At 50.8% G+C, this 26,306-nt stretch overlaps 1 protein-coding gene across 13 annotated transcripts in view; it reads left to right on the forward strand.

Annotated features, from left to right (window-relative positions):
- Positions 1-1,860: 1,860 nt before the first annotated feature.
- FGFR1 (fibroblast growth factor receptor 1) overlaps positions 1,861-26,306 on the forward strand; it is a 50,157-nt gene continuing 25,711 nt past the window's right edge. For 11 of the 13 annotated variants that reach the window (XM_044931047.2, XM_006070601.4, XM_006070603.4 and 8 more), the window contains exon 1: positions 10,505-10,683. In XM_044931047.2, coding sequence (XP_044786982.1) covers positions 10,593-10,683 — 91 coding nt within the window. In that variant the 5' untranslated portion in view covers positions 10,505-10,592. Of the gene's footprint in view, positions 1,996-2,144; positions 2,298-10,504; positions 10,684-26,306 lie in introns of those variants that run through there. The other 2 variants (XM_044931213.2, XM_044931254.2) reach the window with 2 other exon arrangements.

A 26,306-nucleotide genomic window follows, 5' to 3' on the forward strand; every position in this document is an offset into this window, starting at 1 on the left:
CAACACCACAGTTCAAAAGCATCAATTCTTCAGCGCTCAGCTTTCCTCACAGTCCAACTCTTACATCCAGACATGACCACTGGAAAAACCATAGACTTGATTAGACGGACCTTTGTTGGCAAAGTAATGTCTCTGCTTTTCAATGTGCTATCTAGGTTACTTTTCTTCCAAGGAGTAAGCGTCTTTTTATTTCGTGGCTGTAGTCACCATCTGCAGTGATTTTGGAGCCCAAAAAAATAAAGTCTGACACTGTTTCCACTGTTTCCCCATCTATTTCCCATGAAGTGATGGGACCAGATGCCATAATCTTCGTTTTCTGAATGTTGAGCTTTAAGCCAACTTTTTCACTCTCCACTTTCACTTTCATCAAGAGACAGCATATTAAAAAGCAGAGACATTACTTTGCCAACAAAGATCCATCTAGTCAAAGCTATGGTTTTTCCAGTAGTCAAAGCTATGGTTTTTCCAGTAGTCAAAGCTGTGGTTTTTCCAGTAGTCATGTATGGATGTGAGAGTTGGATCATGAAGAAAGTTGAGCACCAAAGAATTGATGCTTTTGAACTGTGGTGTTGGAGAAGACTCTTGAGAGTCCCTTGGACTGCAAGGAGATCTAACCAGTCTACCCTGAAGGAAATCAATCCTGAATACTCACTGGAAGGACTGATGCTGAAGCTGAAGCTCCCATACTTTGGTCACCTGATGTGAAGAACTGAGTCATTGGAAAGAGCCTGATGCTGGGAAAGATTGAAGGCAGGAGAAGGGGACGACAGAGGATGAGATGGTCGGATAGCATCACCGACTCGATGGACATGAGTTTGAGCAAGCTCGGGGAGTTGATGATGGACAGGGAAGCCTGGCGTGCTACAGTCCATGGGGTCGCAAAGAGTCGGAAGCGGCTGAGCAACTGAACTGAACTGGCCCTTAGGATTGACTGGTTTGATCTCTTTGCTATTCCCTTTCACAGATGTGAAAACTGAGATACAGAGCAAGAACATCGTTTCCCCAGGGCACACGGTCAGAGTCCAAAGTGCTACCATGTGCAACCTGAGGGCTTCAGGGTCTCGTCTCCATCCCTCCAATTGCTCATCCGTCCACGGCCCGAAATTCGTGCGCCCTCCTGGAAGGGCTCAGTTGGAGGGGCGGGCACGCGCGTCAAAGGAGGCCAGACAGACGGAGGTAAAGGAGCAGCGGAGCGCCGGGCGGCTCAACCCGCTGCCCCCTTCTCGGGGGCCCTCGGTTCAGAACTACAAGGCCCAGCAGGCAGCGGCAGGGGGAGGAGGAGGAGGTGGGACCAGCGCGGGGTGGGAGTGAGAGAGGGAGCCCTCGCGCCTTGCCGGCGCATAGCGCTCGGAGCGCTCCTGCGGGCACTGGCGCGGCGGCCTCGCCTTGGCGGCGGCGCGGCGCGGGAGCCCGAAGTCTGGTCCAGCCGCAGCGTGCGGAGGAGCCCGGGCTGTTCCCAGAGCTGGGCGGCGACGTCCGGACAGCCCCGAGACTCCGCTTAGCGCATTGCGGCGACCTCGCCTTCCCCGGCCGAGAGCGCGCGCCGCAGCTGGAAGAGCAGCGGAGCCCGTGGACTTTTCTCCGGTCCGAGGGGCGCCCCACCGGGCGCAGGGGACCAGGGCGGCAGTCGGGCACGCCGCGGCGCCGGGGCCCCCGCCGGGCGATGGAGCCCGGGCTGCCAGAAGCCTGAGGGCCGCCGCCCGGTGCTGGAGAGGGGGGGGCCACAGGGTCTGGAGACCCCGGGCGGCGGACGGGAGCCCTCCCCCCGCCCCGCCTCCGGGGCACCAGCTTCGGCTCCATTGTTCCCGCCCGGGCTGGAGGCGCCGAGCCCCGAGCGCCACCGGGAGTCGAGCGCCGGCCGCGGGGGCTCTCGCGGCCCCGCCAGGACCCGAGCGGAGCCCGGGGGCGGCGGGCCGGAGCCAGGGACGCGGACTCCAGCCCGCCCGCACGAGCCACGGCGGACTCTCCAGAGGCGGAACCGCAGCGCCGAGTGAGGTAAGAGCCGCGGCGCCCCCGGATCCGGGGCGGGCTCGGCGTCCCGGGCGGCCCCCGGCGCCGGAGCCTCCCGGCCGCGCGCTCTCCCCGCCGCAGCGCAGTCGGGTCCGGCGCCTCCCTCCGCTCGTTACCCGCCCCTCTCCACCCCCGGCTCCCTGCCCAGCGCCCAGCGCCCCCCTTTTGTCTCCCCTCCCTTCCCTCCGCTCGCGTCGCCTTCTGCGCCCCCTCCCCGCGCCCGTCCCGCCGCCCAACTTTTCCGCCAACTCGCGCTGGGGAGCTGGCGAGGCGGCGGCGGCTCCGCGGTGAGTCCGGGGAGGGACAGGGCCCGGGGCCGAGGCGGCGGCGGTCCTGGGTTTCCTGGGCCTGGGGAGGCAGGCGAGGGTGGGCAGCGAGGTGGGGTGTGTGTGTGTGTTGCATTCCACACCATCTCCTTTTAGTCCACCCATGGGGAGTCTCCCCGATCAAGCAGGTAGCTTTGGGTGGAACGCTAAGAAAAAAAAGAAAAAATCCGGGGTCTTCCTAAATCCTTTTCCATCTCCGAGAAAGTCTGGGGTCACTGCCGCAGGCGGGTGGGCGGCTGGGGGCCTGAAAGGGGAAGGAAGTGGAGGGGTCGGTTCGCTTCTCTTCCAGTCGGTTTTAAAGGGGGGTGTCGTCACCAAATGGCTGAAGCTGCTTCAGCGAAGAGCGAGAAAGGAATTCCCTTTTTCCAGAGGCGCTGATCTCCGACTTAGTCCCTGTCTGAAAGGGTCGGAAGTTTGGGGAAGGGGAGGGCGCCCAGCGGGTGAGGTTAAGCCCCATTACGGGGTCGGGGGGAGGGGATTGGTCAGTTCCTATCTGGTTCGAGGAGGTGGGGGAAGGGATGAGGGTTTTGTCCGGTGCGGTTCGCTCGGCACCGATGCTTGTTGCTTCGCGGGCCCAGAACCCTCTGCCCCCTTCCCGCTCCCCTTTCCCGCTATGTTTGGGGTGAGGAGAAGAGAGGGGCTGGAACCTTCGTTTGCAGAGGAATTTATTAACGTTGTAGATGGAATCATTTAACCCAGATCCTATGAAAGCAGTCAGATGCCTCTGGTTGGGGAGCGGGGGGCTTGGGGAGCGGTGAAACCTGCATCTCTTGTCTGGACCCAGAGGCTTTGGCCCTGTTCAAAGTTTCCGCCGTGTCTCCCCCCACCTCACCACCACTCCCCCCGCCGCGCCCCATTTTCCAGATGTAGCCGCCGCATCTGGTTCCGTTTCACCCCACCCGGGTACACCGCAGCCGCTTGAACGTCCCTGTTCCTCCCTGCCCCCTCCCCCGGATCGAAACGGGGATCCTATAACTTGTCCTCATCACCTCGCTCTTTACGATTTTTTTCTTAAGACCTGGGGACGAGGCGCTGGGACTGGGGGAGAAAAGAAGTTACCCTGGATGCCAGGGTACTTAGGCTGTACTGGCGCTTTCTGGCTCGTGCGGGAAAGAGGCATCGCCGGCGAGAGGGCCGAGGTTTAGGGGGTGACAATATCTCATCTGATAAGTGGTGGCCTCTTTGGCCATCGGTCTGACCCAGAGCTGGCCCTGACAGAAGTTTCTGGAACCGGAGCATTGCAGTCTCCTCCCTTTTCAGTTACAGCTGGAGCGGCGGGAGTGTCTGACCCTGTCCGGAGCCCGCCGCCGGGTCTCGGGCCGCCCGGCGGTGGCGTCACGGGTCCCCTTTTCCACCCTCCCTGGAGCGAGCCCGGGGCGCAGCGGCTTGGGCGTGGGAGGGGGCCCCGGGCTGTGGCTCCCTCGGTGTTTTGAAGGAGTTCTTTCTTTGGGCGGCCGCTCCCGGAGGCTAACGTGGGGCGTTTTACCAAGTCCGCGCCGGCCGCAGGTTTGAAAGGGGTTGGCCTGTTGAGGGTTTTTTGGTTCTGCCCTTTGAGGCAGGAAAGCGCTTTCTGGTTCCAAAGTTGCGAGAGGGTGGGGAGAGTTGGTCTCTCACCCTCTCCTCTCCAGCCTCTTTCAAATTGAAAACACTTCTCTGGTTTCCTCCTTTGGGCGGTCGTTCGGAGGCTGTAATGAAATCGCACTTTCTCTAGACATGGTAATTAAGGTGACTGTTTCCTCCGCAGATGGCGCTCTATCCTTTGCACCTCCGGCCCTGCGCTTTTTTTGGAAAACCGTCTAAATTGTACAACCTTAGCCTTGAGACTGTGGGGCAGAAAGTGGCCATTCCCCCCACACCCCAACTATTGGCCCGGGCTCCCAGTTTCCTCCCTGAGGCTTGTTTAAAAGCTAAGTAGCAGGGCCCCTTGGGACGTGCCTCTGTCTGGTTAATTACCCCCCGCCCCAAGCCTGGGTCATCAGCCTTCCTTCCAGTGACCCAGGGGGAGCCCTTGGTGGAGTTGGGGGGGGAGACCCAGAGACCTTAGGGAGGATGGCCTGCCTCCCTAATGACTTGTTTACGTATTCTCCCCACCTCCCCCGCCCCCGCCCCCAGTTAGCTGGGAAGACCTCCAGGGCTGCTGCCGTGGACCGCCCCCCCACCCCCACCCCGAGGAATACAAGGTGTTTGGGGACTGGAAAGCTGCCGGGGGTCTCGGCTCCAGCCGGCGATGGTTGCATACTGCATCGGGTGAGGAGCTCGTTGAAATATCTGTTGCATTTATTCTTAGTCATAGCGGAGTGTCAGCTTTTTAATGAGGGTCATCCGGGTGAAGAGCCACTTGGACAGTGTGCGCGCCGCGCGCTGTCTGCTCTGACGGTGCCCATAGAAATGCACGTTGGGGAGGCATTTTCACGAATGGGATTTGGGCCAGAGTGGGCACTGTTTTCTTTGGCTCCCAAGTAGATCTTTTCCTTGGCTCCTGGCCATGGAGGATGTGAGAAAGTTCCGTTAGGCACCCTTAGAATAGCAAGTGAAGCCAAAAGCAGGAGAAGACACAGAGAAGAGGCCTGGAAGGTGCTATGGCCCCACCCCTCCTGGGGGAGAGGATCAGAACATCTCCAGACTCAGGTCTGGTCCAGCTTTGCTCCTGTGGACTCCAGAGGCCAGGAGGATGGAGTTGAGAATGGAGGAAGTAGCCTCCAGCCACCGAGACCAGGCTGGGCTGCTTTGGCTTTTAGTTGTCCGCTTTTTGTTTGTTTGGGGGTGTTTGGGGAATGTTTTTTGTTTGTTTTGGCCTGAAAAAAAAAAAAGAGTCCTAAAATAAGAGATTTGCTCCTGTAAGCTTGGGCCTTTAGCGGCCTCTGAACGCTTTCCTCAGGTCTCCATTTTTTAATCTCTCTCATCAAAATGGCCGTGGTTAAGAGCTTCCTAGAAAGGTTTCAGCCTGTTGCTGTAGGAGGAAAAGGAGCTACAGAGTAAGTGATTCAAACATCTTGCTCTGAAAAGGCCTCACCTCACTGGAGAGGAGTTTTAAGTTCCTCTTGGGAAATAGGTATTGCATTTGGCTTCCCAAGAGCTTTGTAAAAGGTCTGAGTCAACCCCAGGACTTGTTGGGAGTCCAGATGCAGAGCTTCAGAGAAGATTCTGGGGTTTCCAGAGAGGATTAAAAAGCAGACCTGGACTAAGAGAATTGCTTTTCCCCCTAAGGTTGCATCTTCCTGAGATAGAAATTCCCTGCTCATCACCATTCCACTTGCAATTACAAGGAGCCACATTTGGGCTCCAAGAAAACAGCCCTCACCTGGGTGAACACCTCCAAGCGTATGGTGGTCCACAAGCCATCCTGTCTTCAGTGGCAAGGCTTCCTAGATTACGGTGGGACAGTTAGAGTTTCTCTTCTCATTACTCATTTCTTACATACCTCACTCCCAGGGACATCTGGGCACTTTTTTTTTTTACAAGGACTCAAAACTTTTAAATGAGCATTTCTGTTGGACCCACTCACGTTTCGCAAGCCGAGCTGCGTGTGTGTTGTTGGATGTTTGTGGAATATTTGCCCTGCTACTCTCTGCCGGGAGTAGGGAATGCTCACTTTGGGGAAAAGCAACCCTTTCTGTTAAGAAGTCTTATTCCCAACTACTAAAGGGATTAAAGTTTTGGCATTACTTCCTCAAGTCTGAGGAATCAAGATGTTTAGAAAATGTCCGGGTTGGTATGCTTTGTAATCGAGTTTGGCTGGCTAACAGGGACGCCTGACGATTTTCTCTGGCGTTGTCAACCTCTTCTCTGCAAGCGCAGCTCTGTCAGTTTCTTTCCAATCGGCCCTTCTTTGTTTCGTTCATTTATTCATCCAGTTACCAAATGCAGCAGCATCCGCTCTGTAGGTGTTAGGTGCTAAGGGTATTAGCAAGGAGTAAACCAATGCAGACCCTCCTCTATAGGAGCTTGCCACCCTATGGTGGACATTTTTGGAAATTCAGAGGATCCTCGAAAGGCCCAAGAAAGAATGTGGAAGACGTGGCAGTTTGAGGTGGGGCTCAGAGAATGAGAGAGGAATGAGAGAGCGTGGCCTGCCAAGGATAGAGGAAGGGCAAAGAAGAAGCGCTTGGCAGGCCGTGGAGGTTACCCAGAGCTGTCCTGTCCCCTATAGTGTAACACAGGCCGCGTGGAATCTCAGAGTTTTCTAGTGGCCACGTTTGAAAAGGGAACAGGTGAAATGCATTTTCATTAGTTCACCTGGATGTCAATAATATATCTGATTTAGCCCAGTATATGTGAAACATTATCATTTGAACATGTAATCAGTATTTTAAAAAATCATTGAGAGACTGTACATTCTAGTATGTACTTTTCATTTCCAACACATTCTGACTTGCACTGGCCACATTTTAAGGGTTCCATAGCCACGAGGGGCCACACGGAACGAGACCCCAAGGTCTAGAGTATGGGGTTTGGAAAGACTGGAGAGGGAGAAATGGTTTTGCAAAGGCAGGAAGTTCATGTCCTCCGGTTGCCAATTACCAAAGTCCCCTGAGAGTGCTATCAAGGAGTGACTCAAAGCACAATGTTTATAGATAATTTCTTACATTTGATTAGTGTTTTCAAGAGGAGAGAGCAAGTCCTTTCACCCACGCTGCGGGTTTAAGGCTCGTCACCCCCTGTGGTGTAGGCAAGGCAACTATAATGTTTTAGCTCCCTCTGACGACAAGTGGGAAAACCAAGATGTCACGTGTCCTCTCCCTGCCCCTCCTTCTTTTTCCCCCTCCTCGCCCCCCAGTGAGGACCTCTGCACCCAGAGCCAGAGCTGGGCTGCCAGTCCCAGGAGACGAAACTGCTGGAGAGAGGCTGATGGGGCCAGCTGCTGTGTGCACCTGCGGGGCTACAGGTCACATCTGTCAAGCAGTGGAGGAAGGAGACTGTCCCTAAGGGACTTAAAGAATTCCTTAATTAGTAGAATGGGAAGAAGGTGAGGTGAGGGGGGAGGGGACAGTCCCTAGGGTTCCAGACAGCGTGTGGACTAGTGGTTTGTGTCGCTGTGTTTTCCACAGTGGGATGTGTACCCAACTTACCTTCTGGTTCCAGAAGGGGTTGCCCAGGGAGCTGGGTTTTCTGAACATCTTTTGTTTTACAGACTGGGGACTCAGGGCCCAGAAGGGGAGGAACGGAAGAGACTTTTGCAGGGAAGCTGCCAGATTAGTTTGAAATGTGTTGATCGCAGAGCCGAAAAAGAGGGCGGCCAGCAGCCAGACCCCACCTGCCAGGAGGTGGCCAGGCTCTTGGGGGTTGGCAGGGGGGGCAGGCAGAGTGATCGAGTAGTGGTGGGATCTGCCTCTCTGCTACCTTTGAAAACCAGCTTTATCATCTCAAGATGATACCACCCTTTCTCCTTGGGTACTAAAAATTCGTTCCTGACTCTGGCCGTTCTAGGGGACTTACTGAGGTTCTTAGTCAGGTGTACCTTTCTCGGTGACTGCCCTGCATGCATTTGGTGTATCTTTGGGATGTAATGAGATGTGGAAGGTGGTTCCGGCGTATTCCCTGGCCAGCATCACTTCTGTCCCTGGCTGGGGATCCGGCCTGTCCTGTGTCCTAGATGGTACACCCAGGAGCTAGTTCCAAGGGTCTTTCTCTTGAGCCAAGAAGTTGAGAATCAAAGCTTCGCTTGTCGAGGAGCAACTAAGCCCATGGGCCACTACCAAGCCCGCGTGCTGCAGCTGCTGAAGCCTGTGCACCTAGAGCTCTGCTCTGCAATAAAAGTGGCCACTGTAATGGAAGCTCACATACCGCACCTAGGGAGTGGCCCCCACTTGCTGCAACTAGAGAAAGCCCGCCTGAAGCAACAGAAACCCAGCACAGCCAAATATAAAGTAAATCAATTAATAAATTGTTGGGGAAAAAAAGAAAGAAAACCCTTTCCCATTGCCAGAATCACCTGGGATCTGTCCTTATCTACATGGTTTCTGTAAGACACGGGGAATTACCCTCTGGAGAAAATAAGCTTTCATCCAGTAGAGCCAGTTTTGATCATGCCATTTTTTAATATATATTTATTTGTATTTATTTATTTGACTGTGCCAAATAAATTAGTTGCAGCGTGCAGTTCTTTTTTTTTTTTTTTTTTTTTCTATCTGTGTCGGATCTTAGCTGTGGCTCGTTGTAGCGCACAGGCTTCTTTGCTCTTCAGCATGTGGGATCTTAGTTCCCTGACCAGGGATCAAACCCAGGTCCCTTGCTTTGGAAGGCAGATTCTTAACCACTGCACCACCAGGGAAGTCCCCATGCAAATTCTTAATTGCAGCATATGGGATCTAGTTCCCAGACCTGGGATTGAACCCAGGTCCCCTGCATTGGGAACATGGAGTCTTAGCCACTGGATCACCAAGGAAGTCCCTGATCATCCCCTCTGGCTTCCGAAAGCCCAGGTGATGGAGACCCCATGCTCTTGCCTCCCCTCTTGCCCACCCTGGGCAAAGCACTTAACCTCTTTGAGTCTCAGTTTCCCCATTGCTTAAAGGGCAATAATAATTCTCACCCTCCCCAAAGTTCATAGTGAAGAAGAGCTGAAGTTTAATAGTTTAAAATCATACCTAGTCCACAGTTGGCACGGGTTTTAGGTACAGTAAATACTTACTCGATTCTGTCTCGTCTAGTCCTTTTCCTAAATTCAGAAAAACAGAAATGTTTACTTCTCGTTTGATTTGAAATCATTAAAACATTTCAGGAAAGCCTTGGGAGGGACGCAGGAACCGCCTGCGTCTTCCGCGCTGGCAGGCACTTGAGAACGAGGCCAAGAATCCAGGGATTTTTCTGCCAGCCGGGACTGACTCACTCACAAGGGGCCCCGTCTGGCTCCGGGGAGGCCAGGCTGAAGCACCACATGAGGACATGTTCTGGGGAAGTGGATTCTCTGAATAACTCGGATGGTTCCCTGGAGTATTTAGGACAAAAGCCACCTGGAGGACTGAGAGGGTCATCCCCTTGCAGCCCAAATGGTGCCCAGAAGGGTTATCACTTAGGAAAGGCTGAGCAGCAAAGACCATTATCCTGAAGACCCTGGAGGACTGTTTTACATGTTGCTGCTCTAGACATGAAAAGGACTTCCTAGGTGGCTCACACAGTAAAGAATCTGCCTGCAATGTGGAAGACCTGGTTTCGATCCCTGGGTCAGGGAGATTCCCCTGGAGGAGGAAATGGCAACCCACTCCACTGTTCTTGCCTGGAGAATCCCATGGACAGAGGAGCCTAGCGGGCTACAGTCCATGGGGTCGCAAAGAGTCGGACGCGACTGAGTGACTAACGCTTTCAGACAGGAGAAGGATAAAGGGCCGCAGTCCCTGCCTTTCACCAGGGTTGGCATGAGCCATCTTGGAGTCAGGCCTTGCAAGAAACCTTCTTCTGCATGACCTGTCCCCACGTCTGGATCCATTTCTGCTGGACGACTGCTGTCACCTCTCGGTCTCAGGGAGAACTGGGCTCCCCACCTCACGGCTCCCCACTTGGAGGCCTTGTTTAAGTAGCTGGTGAGAGTTGTGTTGTCTCCATGAGGGAAAGCTGCTGGAATCCTAGAGGTCCCCATGATGGATCCAGCTTTAGAGACAAAAAGAAAGCACCCTGGAGATGGCTTATTTCAGCTTCCTCGCCGTGTAGGTTCGGAGAGGGTCAGCATCTCACGTGGCTCTCAGTCTGGGGACTTATTCTATGATTCCTCATCTCTCTTCACCCCTCACAAGGGTTGGTGTGCCCTAGAGGGAATGAAGACTTATCCTGGGAGAGGTCACATTCATACCCCCGGGCCCCCTCTGGGAGACTTTCCTGAGGCTGTTCGCTTTCCCAGCACCATCGATCGTGGGGCTCATGCCTTGGGGAGCTTGATGATGATCTTCCCAATATAGGAAACAGTCCACACTCAGTAAATAGTTGTTTGAGTGAATTAAAGCCCTCCTTGGTCTAATTAAGGCTTCTAACCTCCAGTTCAGCGTTGGGGCAGGACAACAATTCCCTTCTTTGTGTCTGAAGGAGTAAGAGATTGCTTCGGGCACCTTCTGGGCAGGGTGGTCGTGTGACGGGTTTCCCTCTTTTTTTTCTCCTTGCAATGTGGGAGACCCCCCATCCCGCCATTCAGACCCTCCTAACTTGGGGTTTTGTTTTGTTTTTTTCCTTTTCCCCAGAGTCAGCTTGCAAAGGAGGATCGAGCCCACGGCGGAGTCTCCATGGAGGTGTGGAGCCTGGTCACCAACCTCTAACCGCAGAACTGGGATGTGGAGCCGGAAGTGTCTCCTCTTCTGGGCCGTGCTGGTCACAGCCACGCTCTGCACTGCCAAGCCGGCCCCGACCTTGCCGGAGCAAGGTAAGGCGCAGGCAGAGGGCCAGCGCGGGCACATGGCCCTCAGCAGCAGGGTGGGCCAGGCCGGACGTGATGTGCTCAGCCAGGCAGAGTCATCCCAGGGGGCCTGCAGGAGAAACCCCTGAGCTGGCTGGGGCCTGCCAGTAAGTGCAGCCAGCTTCATCAGAGGTTGGGTTGTGAAGGCCGACAACATCCATCTGCCAGAGGTGACATGCTCAGGGTGGGTTTATGCTTTTCTCCTCTTGAAAAAAGATCTTCTGGTTGGAACCCAAGAGCCAGTTCCCTAAGCTGGATGGTGTCTAAAGTGGGGGCTGGGCGGTGCCGTTGGGTGTGGTGACCTGTGAATTTGGATTTAGAACTTGGATGGTCTACAGAGGATGTGGAGGGATGTGGGAGCTTTATACAGACCTCTGGCTTCTAGAAATCGTTCCCAAGACATGTCTTTTATGAGGGTTGGCCGTCATGGCCACATGCCTGCTATTCTGTCTTGACCATGTCTCACAAACCCTGTTGGGAGGCTTGGTAAGAGGTTTGCTTCGGATAAACTGCTGGAGGGATTTCAAAGAGATTTTGAAGAGCACTGCGGGACGAGGGTGCTGGTAGAGACCTGTAGTTTATTGGGAATTCAGGGGGATTTTTAGTAACAGGAAAGATTTGCCCCCACCGCTGATGGCATTTTTCCGGACTTGTGAAAATACCTCGTGGAGATTACAGGTACGGCACACCTGGCAGCTTTTGAAGGTCTTTGAGAACTAATATTTGGGCATTTCTGCTGCCAAGAGGCAGTGTGGCTTATGACTCAGCAGCTGGTGACAGAAGCAGAGGAGGTTGGCAGGCACTGGGTGAAGGGCTCAGGCGTGCATGTGACATGGTGACTGCGTGTCAAGGGCCACCAGTCTCACTCGCAGGACCTGCATGAGTGACAGATGAAGAGTGAGCGTGTTTATCCCCTTGTAGGGTGATGGAGAAGGAGGGAGAAGGGTGAAGGGGGCTTTTTAGAGGCTGGAGCAAGCAGGTACCTGTTGCATTCAATGACAGAACTGAAGGCAGGGCCTGACCTGGAACATATTGGAGACCCTAAGTGGGGCAGGGGGGGCCGTCCTACCCACAGGGAGTTCACCATCGGGTAGAGGGTGACAAGTACAAAGGCAGCTAAATTCAAGGTGGACCGTGTTTAGACCACAGAGCGGAGTTATAACAAAGTGCAGTGGGAATGCCAGGGAAGCGGGGCAGCAGAGAGCTTCTGAAATGGTCCAGAGGGATGGGCAGGGGATGGGAAGGAAATGCCGGGTGTTCCAGGTGGAACAGCATGAGGGGGTGCTGGGCAGGATGTATAAGGTGTTCTGAGAATGACTTACCTGATGCATAGGTAGTTGGAGGACATCATGCCTGGAAAAATTGGACTGAGTTAGCGAATGGAAGCCTTAATCCCCTGCAGAGGAAACTGTACTTAAATGGGTAGATACTGGGAGTCTTGAAAAATCTTGAGCAGAAAGTGACATGATCCAGCTTTCAGATTTTCAAGCATTTGGGTTTGGACGGATGGGAAGAAGAAGTCAGACGGACCTAGGTTCCAGTCGTGCTCCGCCGCTTAATAGCAGCGTTTCGTGCTTTGACAAATGACTCAAACACACTAAGCCTTAGCTTGCTTATCTTTAAAATGGGGAGAATGACACAGGATGCAGTGAGATAATCCACATAAAGCATTTGCTGGTAAAGCATGGATTAGTTATGACTGCTGCGGCCACTGTTGCCAGAGAGATGAGTTACTTTTTTTTTTGGCTGCATCAGGCCTTAGTTGCAGCACGCGGGCGCCTTTCTAATTGTGGCAGGCTTAGTTGCCGCATGGCTTGTGGGATCTTAGTTCCTCAACCTAGGATTGAACCCATGTCCCCTGCATTCATTGAAAGGCAAATTCCTAACCAGTGAACCACCAGGGAAGTCCCCAGAGGCGAGTTACTTTAACAGTTGTTTTTGCATGTCTAGCTGGAAAAAGGGAGTGAACTAGGGTGGGGGGTTGTAAAGGAAGGAAAAACAGCAGAGATACTATAGAAATAAAACCTATAGGCTTAAGTAGGTTGGATGTCAACTCTGGGTGACTAGAGACACAGATAGAGAAAGAGAAGTCATATCTGACTCTTTGCAACCCCATGGACTGTAGCCCACCAGGCTACTCCGTCCCTGGGATTTTCCAGGCAAGGGTAGGGCCACCCTGGAGTGGGTGGCCATTCCCTTCTCCAGGGGATCTTCCCAACCCAGGGATCGAACCCAGGTCTCCTACGTTGCAGGCAGATGCTTTACGGTCTGAGCCACCAGGGAAGCCTCAGAGACAGACAAGGCGAGTGTAAAGGAGGTGAGTCAGGATGGGGGGTTTGTGAGGAGCAGGTAGAAATTGGGGTCAGCCACAGCAATGGGCAGCCACGAAGAGGGGTGGGTTAGGTTTGAGGATATGAGTTTACGCTCAACCCCAAAGTTGGTTTGTTTTTTTTTCCACTTTCTCTAACAAACCCTTTTGCAGCCTGGGAATGAAGGGTAGAGAAACTGAATAGTAAGCATCTTGAGCCTGGGCTCCGGTAAACAGAAGAGGAATGTCCAAGGGTCCAAGGATAAGAAGTGGAGGGCAGGGGGAAAGAGTCCTTGAAGCTTCTGGCTGTGTCCAGACTGGGAGAGGAAGCTGGGGGTGGGTGGGGCGGGGGGAGTTCTGCCCTGGAAGTCTTGGTCAGGACAAAGTCCCCGCTCCCCTGAACAAGAGGGAGGGGGTGGGAGAGGGGGCTGTTAGGAGGCGATGTGGTGGTGAAGAAGGAAGGAATAGTGCCATGTTTTAAAAAATCAGCTTAACTGAGGTATCACTTACATTCTGTAAAATGCACTGATCGTAAGTGTAGAGCTCAGTGTGTTTGATAAATATAGTATTATCCCACGTAACTACACCCTCAGTTAAAAAGACATGAAACATTTTCGTCATCCCCAAACCTTGCCTCGTGCCCCCTTTGCAGTCCACTGGGCTCGGGCAATGGTGGATCTACTTGGTGTCACTGCAGGTTAATTTTGCCTACTTTAGAATTTCTCATAATGAAATTATCTGGTGAACGTGTATCCCTTCACTTGGTGGTGGCCATTTGGGCTGTTCACACTTTGGGCTGTTATTAAAACTGCTGTGAGCGTTCGTGTATGTTATGTTCATGTACTATGGGCATGAAGTTTCCCCTGGACTGCCCCGGTTTGGATTTTGGCTCCGTTTCTTACCGACTGTTGCCTGTTGGCTGTCCCTCTCCGCCACTCTGCAATATTTATTGGTAATGAACATCTACGCCGGAGATCCTTGTGAATATCAGATGTGAATGTCTGCAGAGCTCTCAGAACCCTGGCTGGACGTAGTCAATGAACCGTACGTGGGAGCTGTGGGTACCTTTTCCAGGGAAGCATCAGGTGATAAGGGGCTTGCTTCATGGCCACGCTTGGAACGCCTTAGGATGCAGAAGTAGGAAATCCACTCGTCTTGATGGGCATTGGGTCCCTGCTTGGTTGAGTCAGCCCCTCCCCATGATTATCCATCCTGAGCTTAGTGATGGCAGACCACGGCCCCCACTGTCTGAAACCCTAAGGGGAAATCTCTCTCCATGCTTTGTAAACTATAAGGTATCTCATAAATGTAAAGTATTACTGCTGGTTATTGAATGACAATGCCGCTCTTGTCCTCAGAAAAGACTGGACTGTATAAAAAAGGTTTGCCCAAAAGTTTAAGACAAACTACCTCAAACCCTGCTCCCACTGACTGAGAGCTTTTCCCCTTTAGAGAGGCTTTGCTGTGAGTGAGAGTGGTGAGTGTGTGTGTGTCTTGAGAGCCCCTCCCCCAGTCTGCAAATGCTCCTCGGGGAGTGGGGAGGGCCTGGAGTTTCTGGCTGTCCTTGGAAAGTTGATTTAATAAGGGTTCCAGGAAAACCAGCCTCCCTCCTTCTCCCCCTCTCCTTTCCCTTCTCTTTAAGGTTTGGGATCTTAAAGAGGCTGAGCTGGTTTCAGACCAGGCTTTGTGGGGGAGTGGTAGGGGGAGACTGAAGCGGGCTCATGGGCCAAGGAGTAAGAATGCCCCTTTAAAAATATAAGCACTGGCTTGAAAGACACTTTGAGCTTGAAGAGGCTTGTTTCTGTGTATTTTTCTCTCTTTTAGAATAAGACTTGGAGAAAAGCAAGTGGACGAATCCAAAACCGCTTGCAAGACCACTTGTCACATAGTTGGGGGTGGGGGTCCTGCCCTTTTTTCAAAGCAATAACCTGGGCTGAAACCCCCAGACCCCATGGTGGAGGGCACAACATGAGTCTCAAAATACTTGCCTACATGCTCAGAAACCTGCAACTAATAAACGGTTTAGTGGCTGGGGTTTTACAGCTCCTCCCACCTACCCAGATTTGAAGGAGTCTGGTGGCCGGTTGAAGGGGGAGAGGTTACCCTTAATGGAAAAGCCGCACGTTTCCATTTCTGGCTGCAAGCCCCCTGGAAGCCGGGCGCCACAAAGCGAGGCTTTGTCTTTGTGTGCTGCAGAAACCTGGGCCCGTGGGGGAGGCAGCGAGTGGCACAGGAGACATCACCCCAGCTTCAAGTCCAGTCCCAGGCCCTGGCCGCCCCAGGCAACTCCCCAGGGGCTCCCCAGCTCTCCAGGGCCCAAAGCGGTATGCATTTCAACCTGGCTACAGGGGGCAGCTCCAGATCGGTACCAGAGGGCATCTTACTGCTGTCCTCCTACAGGCCGTGGCCCCACTGGCTGCAGCTGATCGGCATGGCCAGAGGACCGGTGTCCGCTGGGCCAGTGTATCCAGTGGCTATCCCATCCCATCCCCCATATCAGATCGTTTTGCAAAAAGAACCTGTTTGCTTCGGATTCACATGAGGTGGGGGGCGTTGAAGGGAAGCTTCTTCTCCTCAGTGCCGGAAGGCGAGTGGCATTCCTTGGAGCAGAGGGCGGCGATGCGGGGCGAGCCACTGGCAAACAAGGCTGGAGGATCTCAGGACCTGGGAATCTGCGGGGCGCCGGGCTACCCCCTCTTTCCCAGACGATCTCTGTCCCCCGCCCAGGAGGGGCAGCTCCTGTACCCCGAGAAGGGTGCGTGAGCAAGTGTTCTGGAGCGGGGCTTTGTGGAGGGTGGGGGTCGGGAGAGGCTTTGAGGGAGGCGGGGAGGGCTCACATGTCCGCCTGACCACGCCGGGCAGAGCCACCCCAGGGCTGTGCTCTTGGCTCTGGCTCCTGCATTGCTGCACCATTAGCTTCACTGATTTTCCACTCTGGCTCTGCCGGCCAGCTCCCCCCTGAAGCCAGGGAGGAGGAATTTCTCAGGGAAGAACAAATGGCTGTCCAGAGCCCTGGCCCGGGGTAGGGGGAAGGGAGGGATCCCACACTGAGAAGCAGACTGGGCTGCTGTCCCCCCTGGCTTCTGTGACCGCCACCCACCTGGAGTTGAGGGGGGTGGGCAGGGACCAGAGGGAGAGAGAGGACCAGGGATGCCCCTGGGGAGGTGAGTGATGGCTCATGTCTGGGGCGGTGATGGACAGCCTTGGGAGAAGTGGGTTCTGGGGAGTCGTGCTCCAGGAGGGTGAGGTCCAGGGTCAGAGAGCCTGACCAGCAGCTGCGCCCTGTTTTCGCAGGGCCTCGGTCCTCGGGGGCCTCTGGGGGCTCCAGCTCACCCTGTGGACACCACCTTTGCCTCTTGCCTCCCGAAAGCCTGGCAGCGGGACAGCTGTTTCCCTGCTGACCGGGAAAGTCCAGCTGCTTCTGGCACTGCCGATCTCCCAGATTCAGCTGCCTAGGCCTCCCTGTTTGTCCTGGAGAAAAGGCACCTCCACACACTTCCCTTCCTTCTGCCCACCCTCTCCCCCACCTGCACCCCCCAAGTGATTCAGCTGCAAGCCAACTGCTCGACATGGGCTCTTAAGGCCAGGAGGAAGTCCCACAGTTTCCTCTTAGAAGAAACTGCCTGGACTTGGGCTGCTCCTGAACTTGAGGGCTTGCTCTGACTCACAGCTGGTGATGGCCAAGTAAGGGGGGGGACGATGGCCCAGTGCCCCCAGGGCAGGCTGGTTGTGGCTCCTGCCCTGAGCCCCCCTGTCCTGTTCTTGGTTCACACTGACCCTCGTTGCCCCCCTTGCCAAACGAGGTGCCCCCTGCCTTCATTTAAAGGCTTTCTCTTTACAAACGGGAAAGCTCAGGATGGGGCTGTATCCACTCAGTTCCACGCACTGAGAACCATCGCCCGGGTGGAGCTGAAAACGCAGTACTCCTTCCCGAGCCCACGTGTTGTGGCATGGCCAAGCCTCCTGGGACAGGTTGTGTAAAAAAAGGAGGTGAGTGTTGGCGTGAATGTGGTTGTGTTTCCCGGGCCCTAATGTGTAGGCGTGTTGAGCCTCAAGTGGGTGAGAGGGTCAAGGAGTTCGGTGAAGACTGGACATTAGTGGTCATGAGTTTGGGCAGGGAAAGAGATTAAAAACCATCAGTGCTAAAGCTTCACATACTTGATCAACAACGAAAGTTGAACTGAAGCCTTTATCCCTTCCTCTGTGTTCTCCAGGGTTAAAAACTAGCCTCTGGCTAACTGTCTCTTCGCCATTTGTTTACTGATCGCATTTTCTTCCTTTCTCCTTCCCTTCCCACCACCCCTCCTTCCTTCCCACCCAACCACCTTCCTTCCTTCCCTCTCTACCATCCATTCATCCATCTGACCAAACAAGGTTTCCCTCTTTTTTGTTTAATACAGCATGCACATGCAATTATAACCATTGTTTATCCTGGTCCTTTAGCGGAAATGTTCATCCCTAGCCTTCCCTGCTTTCACTCTGTCGTTTCTACTCCTAGCTTAAGGTGTAACTTAAGGGCCATCTCCCGATTGAAGCCCTCCTCTGTTTCCAAATAAATCACTTTTTTTTCTCTCTCCTTTTTGTGTAGCGTTCAATCTAGCACTGACTTTCCCCTGCCTTACATTATTTACTATATGGCTGTTTCCTTCACCAGAGCAAAGTTCTGGGCAATTAGAAAGAATGTTTTTATTGCTCTTTTAAACCAGGGATATTTGGGGGACTTCCTTGGTGGTCCAGTGGTTAGGATTTTGCCTTCCAATGCAGGGGGTGGGTGTTTGATCCCTGGTCGTGGAGCTAAGATCCCATATGCCACGCAGCCAAAACACCAAAACATAAAACAGACTCAATATTGTAACAGATTCAAAAAAGACTTTAAAAATGGTCCACATCAAAAAAAAAAAGGAATATTTCATTATAGAAAATTTAGAAAATATAGGCTTGTACAGAGAAAAACTTACATGCCCACCATCCGAAAAGAATCACTGTTAACAATGAATCTATTTCTTTAGTTTTTTTTCTACATTTATACAACATGACTTTTCAAACAGGTAATTTATACATTATATACTAGTGTCTAACATAAGCAGGTACTTATTGCCTTGCAGAGATGTTTCCATCATGCTCAAGTAACTACACAGAAGTATAGATGTACAAGATTTATTTATTCATGCAGTCCTCACTATTGGGCACTTAAGCTATTTTCAATAGTTTGCACTTAAGTGAACATACTTTCACAAATAAAATTTGTCTATGTATCCAAAGATTTTAGATACATTCTAAAATCTTTTAGATACATTCTAAAAGTTGTGATTTAGTTCAGTTCAGTTCAGTCCCTTAGTTGTGTCCGACTCTTTGCGACCCCATGAATCGCAGCACGCCAGGCCTCCCTGTCCATCACCAACTCCCGGAGTTCACTCAGACTCGCGTCCATCGAGTCAGTGATGCCATCCAGCCATGTCATCCTCTGTCGTCCCCTTCTCCTCCTGCCCCCAATCCCTCAAAGCATTAGGGTCTTTTCCAATGAGTCAACTCTTCCCATGAGGTGGCCACAGTACTGGAGTTTCAGCTTCAGCATCATTCCTTCCGAAGAACACCCAGAACTGATCTTTAGGATGGACTGGTTGGATCTCCTTGCAGTCCAAGGGACTCTCAAGAGTCTTCTCCAACACCACAGTTCAAAAGCATCAATTCTTTGGGACTCAGCTTTCTTCACAGTCCAACTCTCACATCCATACATGACCACTGGAAAAACCATAGCCTTAACTAGACGGACCTTTGTTGGCAAAGTAATGTCTCTGCTTTTCAATATGCTATCTAGGTTGGTCATAACTTTCCTTCCAAGGAGTAAGCGTCTTTTTATTTCATGGCTGCAATCACCATCTGCAGTGAGTTTGGAGCCCCAAAAAATAAAGTCTGACACTGTTTCCACTGTTTCCCCATCTATTTCCCATGAAGTGATGGGACCAGATGCCATGATCTTCGTTTTCTGAATGTTGAGCTTTAAGCCAACTTTTTCACTCTCCTCTTTCACTTTCATCAAGAGGCTTTTTACTTCCTCCTAACTTTCTGCTATAACGGTGGTTATCATCTGCATATCTGAGGTTATTGATATTTCTACTGGCAGTCTTGATTCTAGCTTGTGTTTCTTCCAGTCCAGCGTTTCTCATGATGTACTCTGCATATAAGTTAAATAAGCAGGGTGACAATATACAGCCTTGACGTATTCCTTTTCCTATTTGGAACCAGTCTGTTGTTCCCTGTCCAGTTCTAACTGTTGCTTCCTGACCTGCATATAGGTTTCTCAAGAGGCAGGTCAGGTGGACTGGTATTCCCATCTCTTTCAGAATTTTCCACAGTTTATTGTGATCCACACAGTCAAAGGCTTTGGCATGGTCAATAAAGCAGAAATAGACGTTTTTCTGGAACTCTCTTGCTTTTTTGATGATCCAGCGGATGTTGGCAATTTGATCTCTGGATTCCTCTGCCTTTTCTAAAACCAGCTTAGACATCTGGAAGTTCATGGTTCACGTATTGCTGAAGCCTGGCTTGGAGAATTTTGAGTATTACTTTACTAGCGTGTGAGATGAGTGCAATTGTGTGGTAGTTAGAGCATTCTTTGGCATTGCCTTTCTTTGGGATTGGAATGAAAACTGACCTTTTCCAAAAAGTTGTGATTACATAGTACCAAACTGCCCCAGAAAGGTGATAACCAGTTAAGATCTTTAAAAATTGTAATTAATACTGTTTATTACATTTTCACATTCTGCATCCTTTATATATTTTTACCTCTACACCAGTCCCTTGCCCATAGGTTTTATTTCCATAATCAGATGAGGAAACTGAGGTTCAGGGAGTTAAGTAATTTATCTAAAGTCATGTAGTTGATGGGCCCAGAAAAGGGGCTAGCAGCCCACTCCAGTATTCTTGCATGGAGGACCCCGTGGACGGAAGAGCCTGGCGGGGTACAGTCCACAGCCTCAAAGAGTCAGACGCTACTGAGCTGCCAACACACAGCTGGTGGGAGGTGGAAGTGGAATTCAGGCTCAGGTAGGTCTGACTCCAGTAAATTTTTTTCCAGTGTCTTATACTATGTCTCTCTATCAAATTGGGTTTCTCCCCAGAATTCAGGCAGACCAGCATTACAATTTAAATGCTGCTAGGTTGGTCCCTTTTGTCTCACAGGAAGTAGGCGTCACCTCCCTTTCTGGGGTGGTACATACATGTGTGTGATCGGGGTAAGGCTGCTCGTCTTGTGCCATTTCTTGTGGGACATTCTTCTGCTCTTGACTGAGGCTGTGCATTGCTCATAGGTCTGTGAGCCGCCCCAGTCACAGTGGTTCCCTAGCCTAGAATAATCAATAGAACAAAAACAGCCTTTCCCAGTGTAGCTGAGACCTCCTACCTGGCGAAGGTCTGGGATTAGAGGTCTCTAAAAGCGTCAGAGTCCACACCTGAGTTTTCCTTGTTGGTCACACTTGTTTTAGAATATAGTGTGTTGTCTGGACACGTAAACCACCTGGATTGCTTCTAAAATGGTCCAACAGTGTCTGATAGATGAGAATAAACATGGCTAGAAGGCTCAGCAGGCCTGAGCTCTAGTGTTCTTTTGAGGCTACCAGTATTTGTGTGTGTGTGTGCTAAGTCGCTTCAGTCGTGTCCGGCTCTTTGCAATCCCATGGACTGTAGCCTGCCAGGCTCCTCTGTCCATGGGGATTCTCCAGGCCAGAGTACTGGAGTGGGTTGCTATGCCTTCCTCCAGGGGTTCTTCCTGACTCAGGGTTCGAACCCATGTCTCTTATGTCTCTTGCATTGGTATGCAGCGTTTTTACCACCAGTACTACGTGGGAAGCCCCCACCAGTATATATATGTGTGTGTGTGTGTGTGTGTGTGTGTGTGCGTGTGTATGTATATATTTTTTATATTTAAAACATGAAGAAATGCAAAGAAAAATCCACAAGGTGATAGGGTCTTGAAATTTTGTTTTTCTTAGTGTTTATATTTAGCAAAGTAATATTTTAAAATATATATATATATATATTATAATGCACTTGGACCAGTCACAAAATACTTAAATTGAAAGGATATTCAGCATATATATTAATTTGTAGTACTCTGTCTGAAGTGTGTCCCAAGAATAGAACACAGATTTATTGTAAGTTATTTGGTAAATATTTTCTTCCAGTTCTTTTTTTTTCTTAAGAGTCATATTTTTCATTAGTCCAAACATAGGAAATACACATCCGTGTTAAGTACTTCATTTTTTTTTAACTTTATTTATGTATTTATTTTTGGCTGCAGTGGGTCTTCCTGCTGCCCTTGGGCTTTCTCTGGTTGCAGTGAGCAGGGGCTGCTCTCTAGTTGGGATGCAAGGGCTTCTCATGGCGGTGGCTTGTCTTGTGCAGACACGGGCTCTAGAGCTCAAGGGCTTCAATAGTTACGGCGCACAGGCTTAGTTGCTCCTTAGCATGCAGGACCTTCCTGGACCAGAGATTGAACCCATGTCCCCTGCATTGGCAGGCAGATTCTTAACCACTACACCACCAGGGAAGCCCCTGTTTCAGTTCTGTCAGTAACTGTCTGTATGACGTTTGGGGGGAAAGCCTGCAAGTCTTGGCGGCCCCTCTGGATTGGACGCCCAGGACAAAGGGCATCCCTGCCCCAGCCTTGCCATGGTCAGGCTCAGCCCCAGCCAGTGTCACTCTGACTCCACGTAGGAAAATACAGTAAGTGACTCATTGAAGAAGGGTCACCCAAAGACAACCTCAAATAAGGACATAAAACCTAGGTTATGAGGACATCTGAAGCCACAGGAGAAGGCTTCTTCCCTAAAGTGAAAGGACAAGCTGACCACCGTTAGGGGGCGGTGACATGTGGCACATATATATCAGGAAGGCAGAGGTTTTGCTCTGTTTTTTGTTCACTCCAGCACCTTAGTGTCTGATACGTAATAGGCACTCAGTTAATACTTTTTGAATAAATGAATGCATGCATGAACACACAGGGAAGTAACCATCCATTTTCTTTTTTTAAAAAAGATACTTGCAACTGATAAGAACCTTCCGTAAAGCACAGGGAACTCTACTCAATACTCTGTAATGACCTATATGGGAAAAGAATCTAAAGAAGAGTGTGTGTGTGTGTGCGCGCGTGCGTGCTTCCTGAACAGATGGTAAAGAATCTACCTCCAATGTGGGAAACCTGGGTTCAATCCCTGGGTCAGAAGATCCTCTAGAGAAGGGAATGGCGACCCACTCCAGTATTCTTGCCTGGAGAATTCCATGGACAGAGGAGCCTGGCCAGCTATAGTCCATAGGATCGCAAAGAGTTGGACACAACTGAGCAATTAACACCACTACCACTATGTGTGTGTATATATATATAACTGATTCACTTTTCTGTACAACAGAAACTAACACAACATTGTAAATCAACTATACTCCATTAGGACTTCCCTGGTGGTCCAGTGGCTAAGACTCCAAGCTCCTCCCAATGCAGGGGGCCTAGGTTAGATCTTAGTCAAGGAACTAGATACCACATGCTGCAAGGAAAATCAAAGCTCTTGAGTGCAGCAACTAAGACCCGGTACAGCCAGATAAATTTATTAATACTGAAAAACAAAATCTAGGGGACTTCACTTTCACTTTTCACTTTCAGGCATTGGAGAAGGAAATGGCAACCCACTCCAGTATTCTTGCCTGGAGAATCCCAGGGACAGAGGAGCCTAGTGGGCTGCCGTCTATGGGGTCGCACAGAGTCGTACACGACTGAAGCGACTTAGCAGCAGCAGGGGACCCCCCATTTAAAAAAATCCATACTCCTACTTTTTTTAAAAAAGGAAGTAGAGGGGAAAATACCGACAATTTCCAGTTTTAAAAATGGGGAAGATAGGAATGAAATCCTTTTCAATGAAAAGGTACAGCAAATAGGTGAGAAATAATTACTGCTACCCCATATTGAGCCCTTTATGTCACCTAATGCAGTGGTTCTCAGATTTTCCCTGCAGGGACATCACCCGGTGGACTTGTTAAAAACCCATGTCCACCCCTAGAGCTCTGGAGCCTGCAATGGGGCCCCTGCCAGGTGGTTCTAACAAAGTCCCCAAAGATGTGGATGCTGCTGGTCTGGGGATCACACTTTGAGAATCTCTGATATCTCTTAATTCTCACTCACTTCAAAAAGTCTACAAGGTAGATGTTTAGGAAACTGACTCAGAGAGGTCAAATGAACACTCCCCAAGGTTAAAGAGCTAAAATAAATGGAGGATCTGGAGTTGACTTGGGTCTGTTTAATATAGGCGCCTATGACTCTAACCTCTGTACTGGGAGGTGAGGAGGGTAAAGAGGGCTGAGTCTGAATGCTTCGGGGTTTCGGAGGAAGGAAGACGAGGAGTAGAGAGTTGTCTGAAAGCCTGTCTGGAGGGAAGGAAGCGCCCTCCTGCTTTGCTTAGGGCTTGAAGTCAGTTACCACCACCGTTGGAATGTCATCAGCTCTCCCATCATCGGACCTTTTGCTTTCGGAAATATCTGCCCCTTGTATATCCAACTTCAGGGTTTACTTTGGGGATTAAGGTTTGTTTCCCTTCGGTTTTAGGAATTAGCTTTTAAAGAGTCAGGTTCCTTGACTAACCTACTGAACAAAATTCTCTCTTCGGCATCCAAAACTTTAGTCCATGTTATTTGCTCTCTCAAGCCTCTCTTAATGCCTGAAAGGTACACTTGGAAGAGGCATTTATTTTATAATGTTAGTCTTTCACCACTACCCACTGACTACCAGTCCATTTTTTAAATTTATTTGCCTAGCTAGTGAGCATCAAAAAAAAAAAAAAAAAAAAAAAGATAAATTCTTCTAGAATACCTAGGTTCCTAGCTTATTCAGTCATAATCTCTGGGCTACCCCGCACCCTCAGTTCTGAGATTTCTTCTGGAACATCTTAGGCCAGAGGGAAAAGATGAAGAGAGACATGTATTGAAGGTGCTGGTGGCTATAACTCTGTGGCCAAAATGGAATCCCCTCTTCTTTTTCTTTCTTTCTTTTTTTAAATATTGACTCTATTTTCTGTGCTTTATATTACATGTTTATGGTGCTTAGTTACTCAGTGACCAACTCTTTGCCACCGCATGGCAAAGCTGTAGCCCGCCCAACTTCTCTGTCCATGGAGTTCTCCAGGCAGGAATACTGCAGTGGGTTGCCATTTCTTTCTCCAGGGGATCCTCCTGACCGAGGGATCGAACCTATGCCTCCTGCACTGCAAGTGGATTCTTTACCTGCTGAGCCATCGTGGGCTGGGGGTGGGGAGGGTGAAGCCCTGTAAGTTACATTCTTGCGTCTTACCTGTTTCATTTTGGTCACCTGCTGCTGCTTTTTCTTTTCTTTAATATTTACTATATTCTTTTTGCTGTATGTTACATCCTTGTGTCTTACTTAGGCAGGTGGGATCTTAGTTCCTTAAGTGGAAGCACAGAGTCTTAACCACTGGACCACTAGGGAAGTCCCCTCCCCTCTTTTAAGGAAAAGTAACTTGCACTTCCTTCACTGAAGACGGAGTGTTGTGCTGGTAGGGGCCGAGGGGACACAGTGATTGGTATTCAATTCCCAAGGCTGGGTTGAAACTTAGAACGTTGGTTAGAGCTGCGGGCCAGGCGGTGGGGGGTAATTAGGGCTTGTCCAGTCGGCTTTCCTATCTCAGAGTTGAGGACACGGAGGCCTAGAGAGGGATGACTTGGCCTAGGTCACGCAGTCCTCTCAGCGACTTCCAGGCCAGTACTCTTTCTGCAACCATCTGGGGCTCAAGCAGAGTTTGGGACTAAGTGGTTTTGACAGTTTCAAAGGGGGCTCTCATTTCTTAGGACACCCGGAATGTGAACCCTGCCCATAGTAGGTGGTCTCTCCTGAGAGGCTTATTGTTCTAGATCCCCCAGCTCATCTGAGCACAGGAGTTTCCAGTGTGGACACTGACCCTCCAGGCAGCCTTTGGTCCTGGTTCTTCTACCTGCTCCGTCTGAGAGCCATTTCATCTCAGGGAGAAAAATCCCCAAACCACGCTCTTTCAGTTTCTGAAAACAGTTTTGTTTGTTGTTGTTCAGTCATGTCCGACTCTTTGTGACCCCATGGACTGCAGCACGCCAGGCTTCCCTGTCCATCACTGTCTCCCGGGGCTTGCTCAAACTCCTGCCCATCAAGTCGGTGATGCCGTCCAACTGCTCCCTCATCTCTGCACCCCCATCACCTCCTGCCCTCAATCTTTCCCAGCATCAGGGTCTTTTCCAGTGAGTTAGCTTTTCGCATCAGGTGGCCAAAGTACTGGAGCTTCTGAAAACAGGATGAAATGCTCGACTTTCGTGGTGAATGTGAAGGAGAGAGAGAATGAATACATGGTATGTCCATGGGCCCTCTGGCCCCTCGCTTACCTCCCAATCTGTGGAGAGGCCATTCAGTTCAGTTCAGTCGCTCAGTCATGTCCGACTCTTTGCGACCCCATGAATTGCAACACGCCAGGCCTCCCTGTCCATCACCAACTCCCGTCAGATTTTAGATTTCACGAGCCAAATCCCCATCTCCCAATATTTTGGGTTGACAACTTATTTTGCCAAGTAAGAACATCTTAAAAAAAAAACAACAAAACTTAACATTGTCCACTACCAATACTGTTTATTATGGTAAAATATACCTACTATAAAATTCACCTTTTTTAGGTGTACAGTTCTGTGGCATTAAATACGTTCACATTGTGTACAACCATCACCACCATCCAGCTCCAGAACTTTTCACCTTCCCAGCTGACACTCCACCTGTTAAACCAGTTTTTACACCATTGCCTTTTAAAACACCACTGCTGGTAGTCCAGTGGTTAAAACTCCCGGAATCCGAGTTCCCAATGTAGCAAGCCATAGGTTGGATTCCTGGTTGGGGAACTAAGATCCCCACACAGTTCTGCCAATAAATAAATAAAAGATGTCTATCACCTTTATTCTCAAATAAGGGGCATTTCTTTAACATGGAAAAAAAAAAAAATGTGACTTCATGAAGAGTCCCTTTCCCCACTGCAGTGATCGTCATCCCTCACTGGACCCGATGACCCAGGCCCACCATCGCAGCCACAGGACTGGCCAGGGAAGGAAGGTGGCCAACCCCAAGGGCGCTGATAGCCCTGGCGCACGTGCTCCGAAGCCCCCATCGAGGTCTGGTGGGGAGGGCAAAAGGCAGATGCTGAAACAGCTGTGGCCTCGGCTAACTCATCAGCAAGTTTAGGAAGCCACTGTGTTTTCCTAGCCAGCTGCTGGG

This window comes from Bubalus bubalis, chromosome 1 (assembly GCF_019923935.1).
Source record: "Bubalus bubalis isolate 160015118507 breed Murrah chromosome 1, NDDB_SH_1, whole genome shotgun sequence".
NCBI lineage: Eukaryota > Metazoa > Chordata > Mammalia > Artiodactyla > Bovidae > Bubalus > Bubalus bubalis.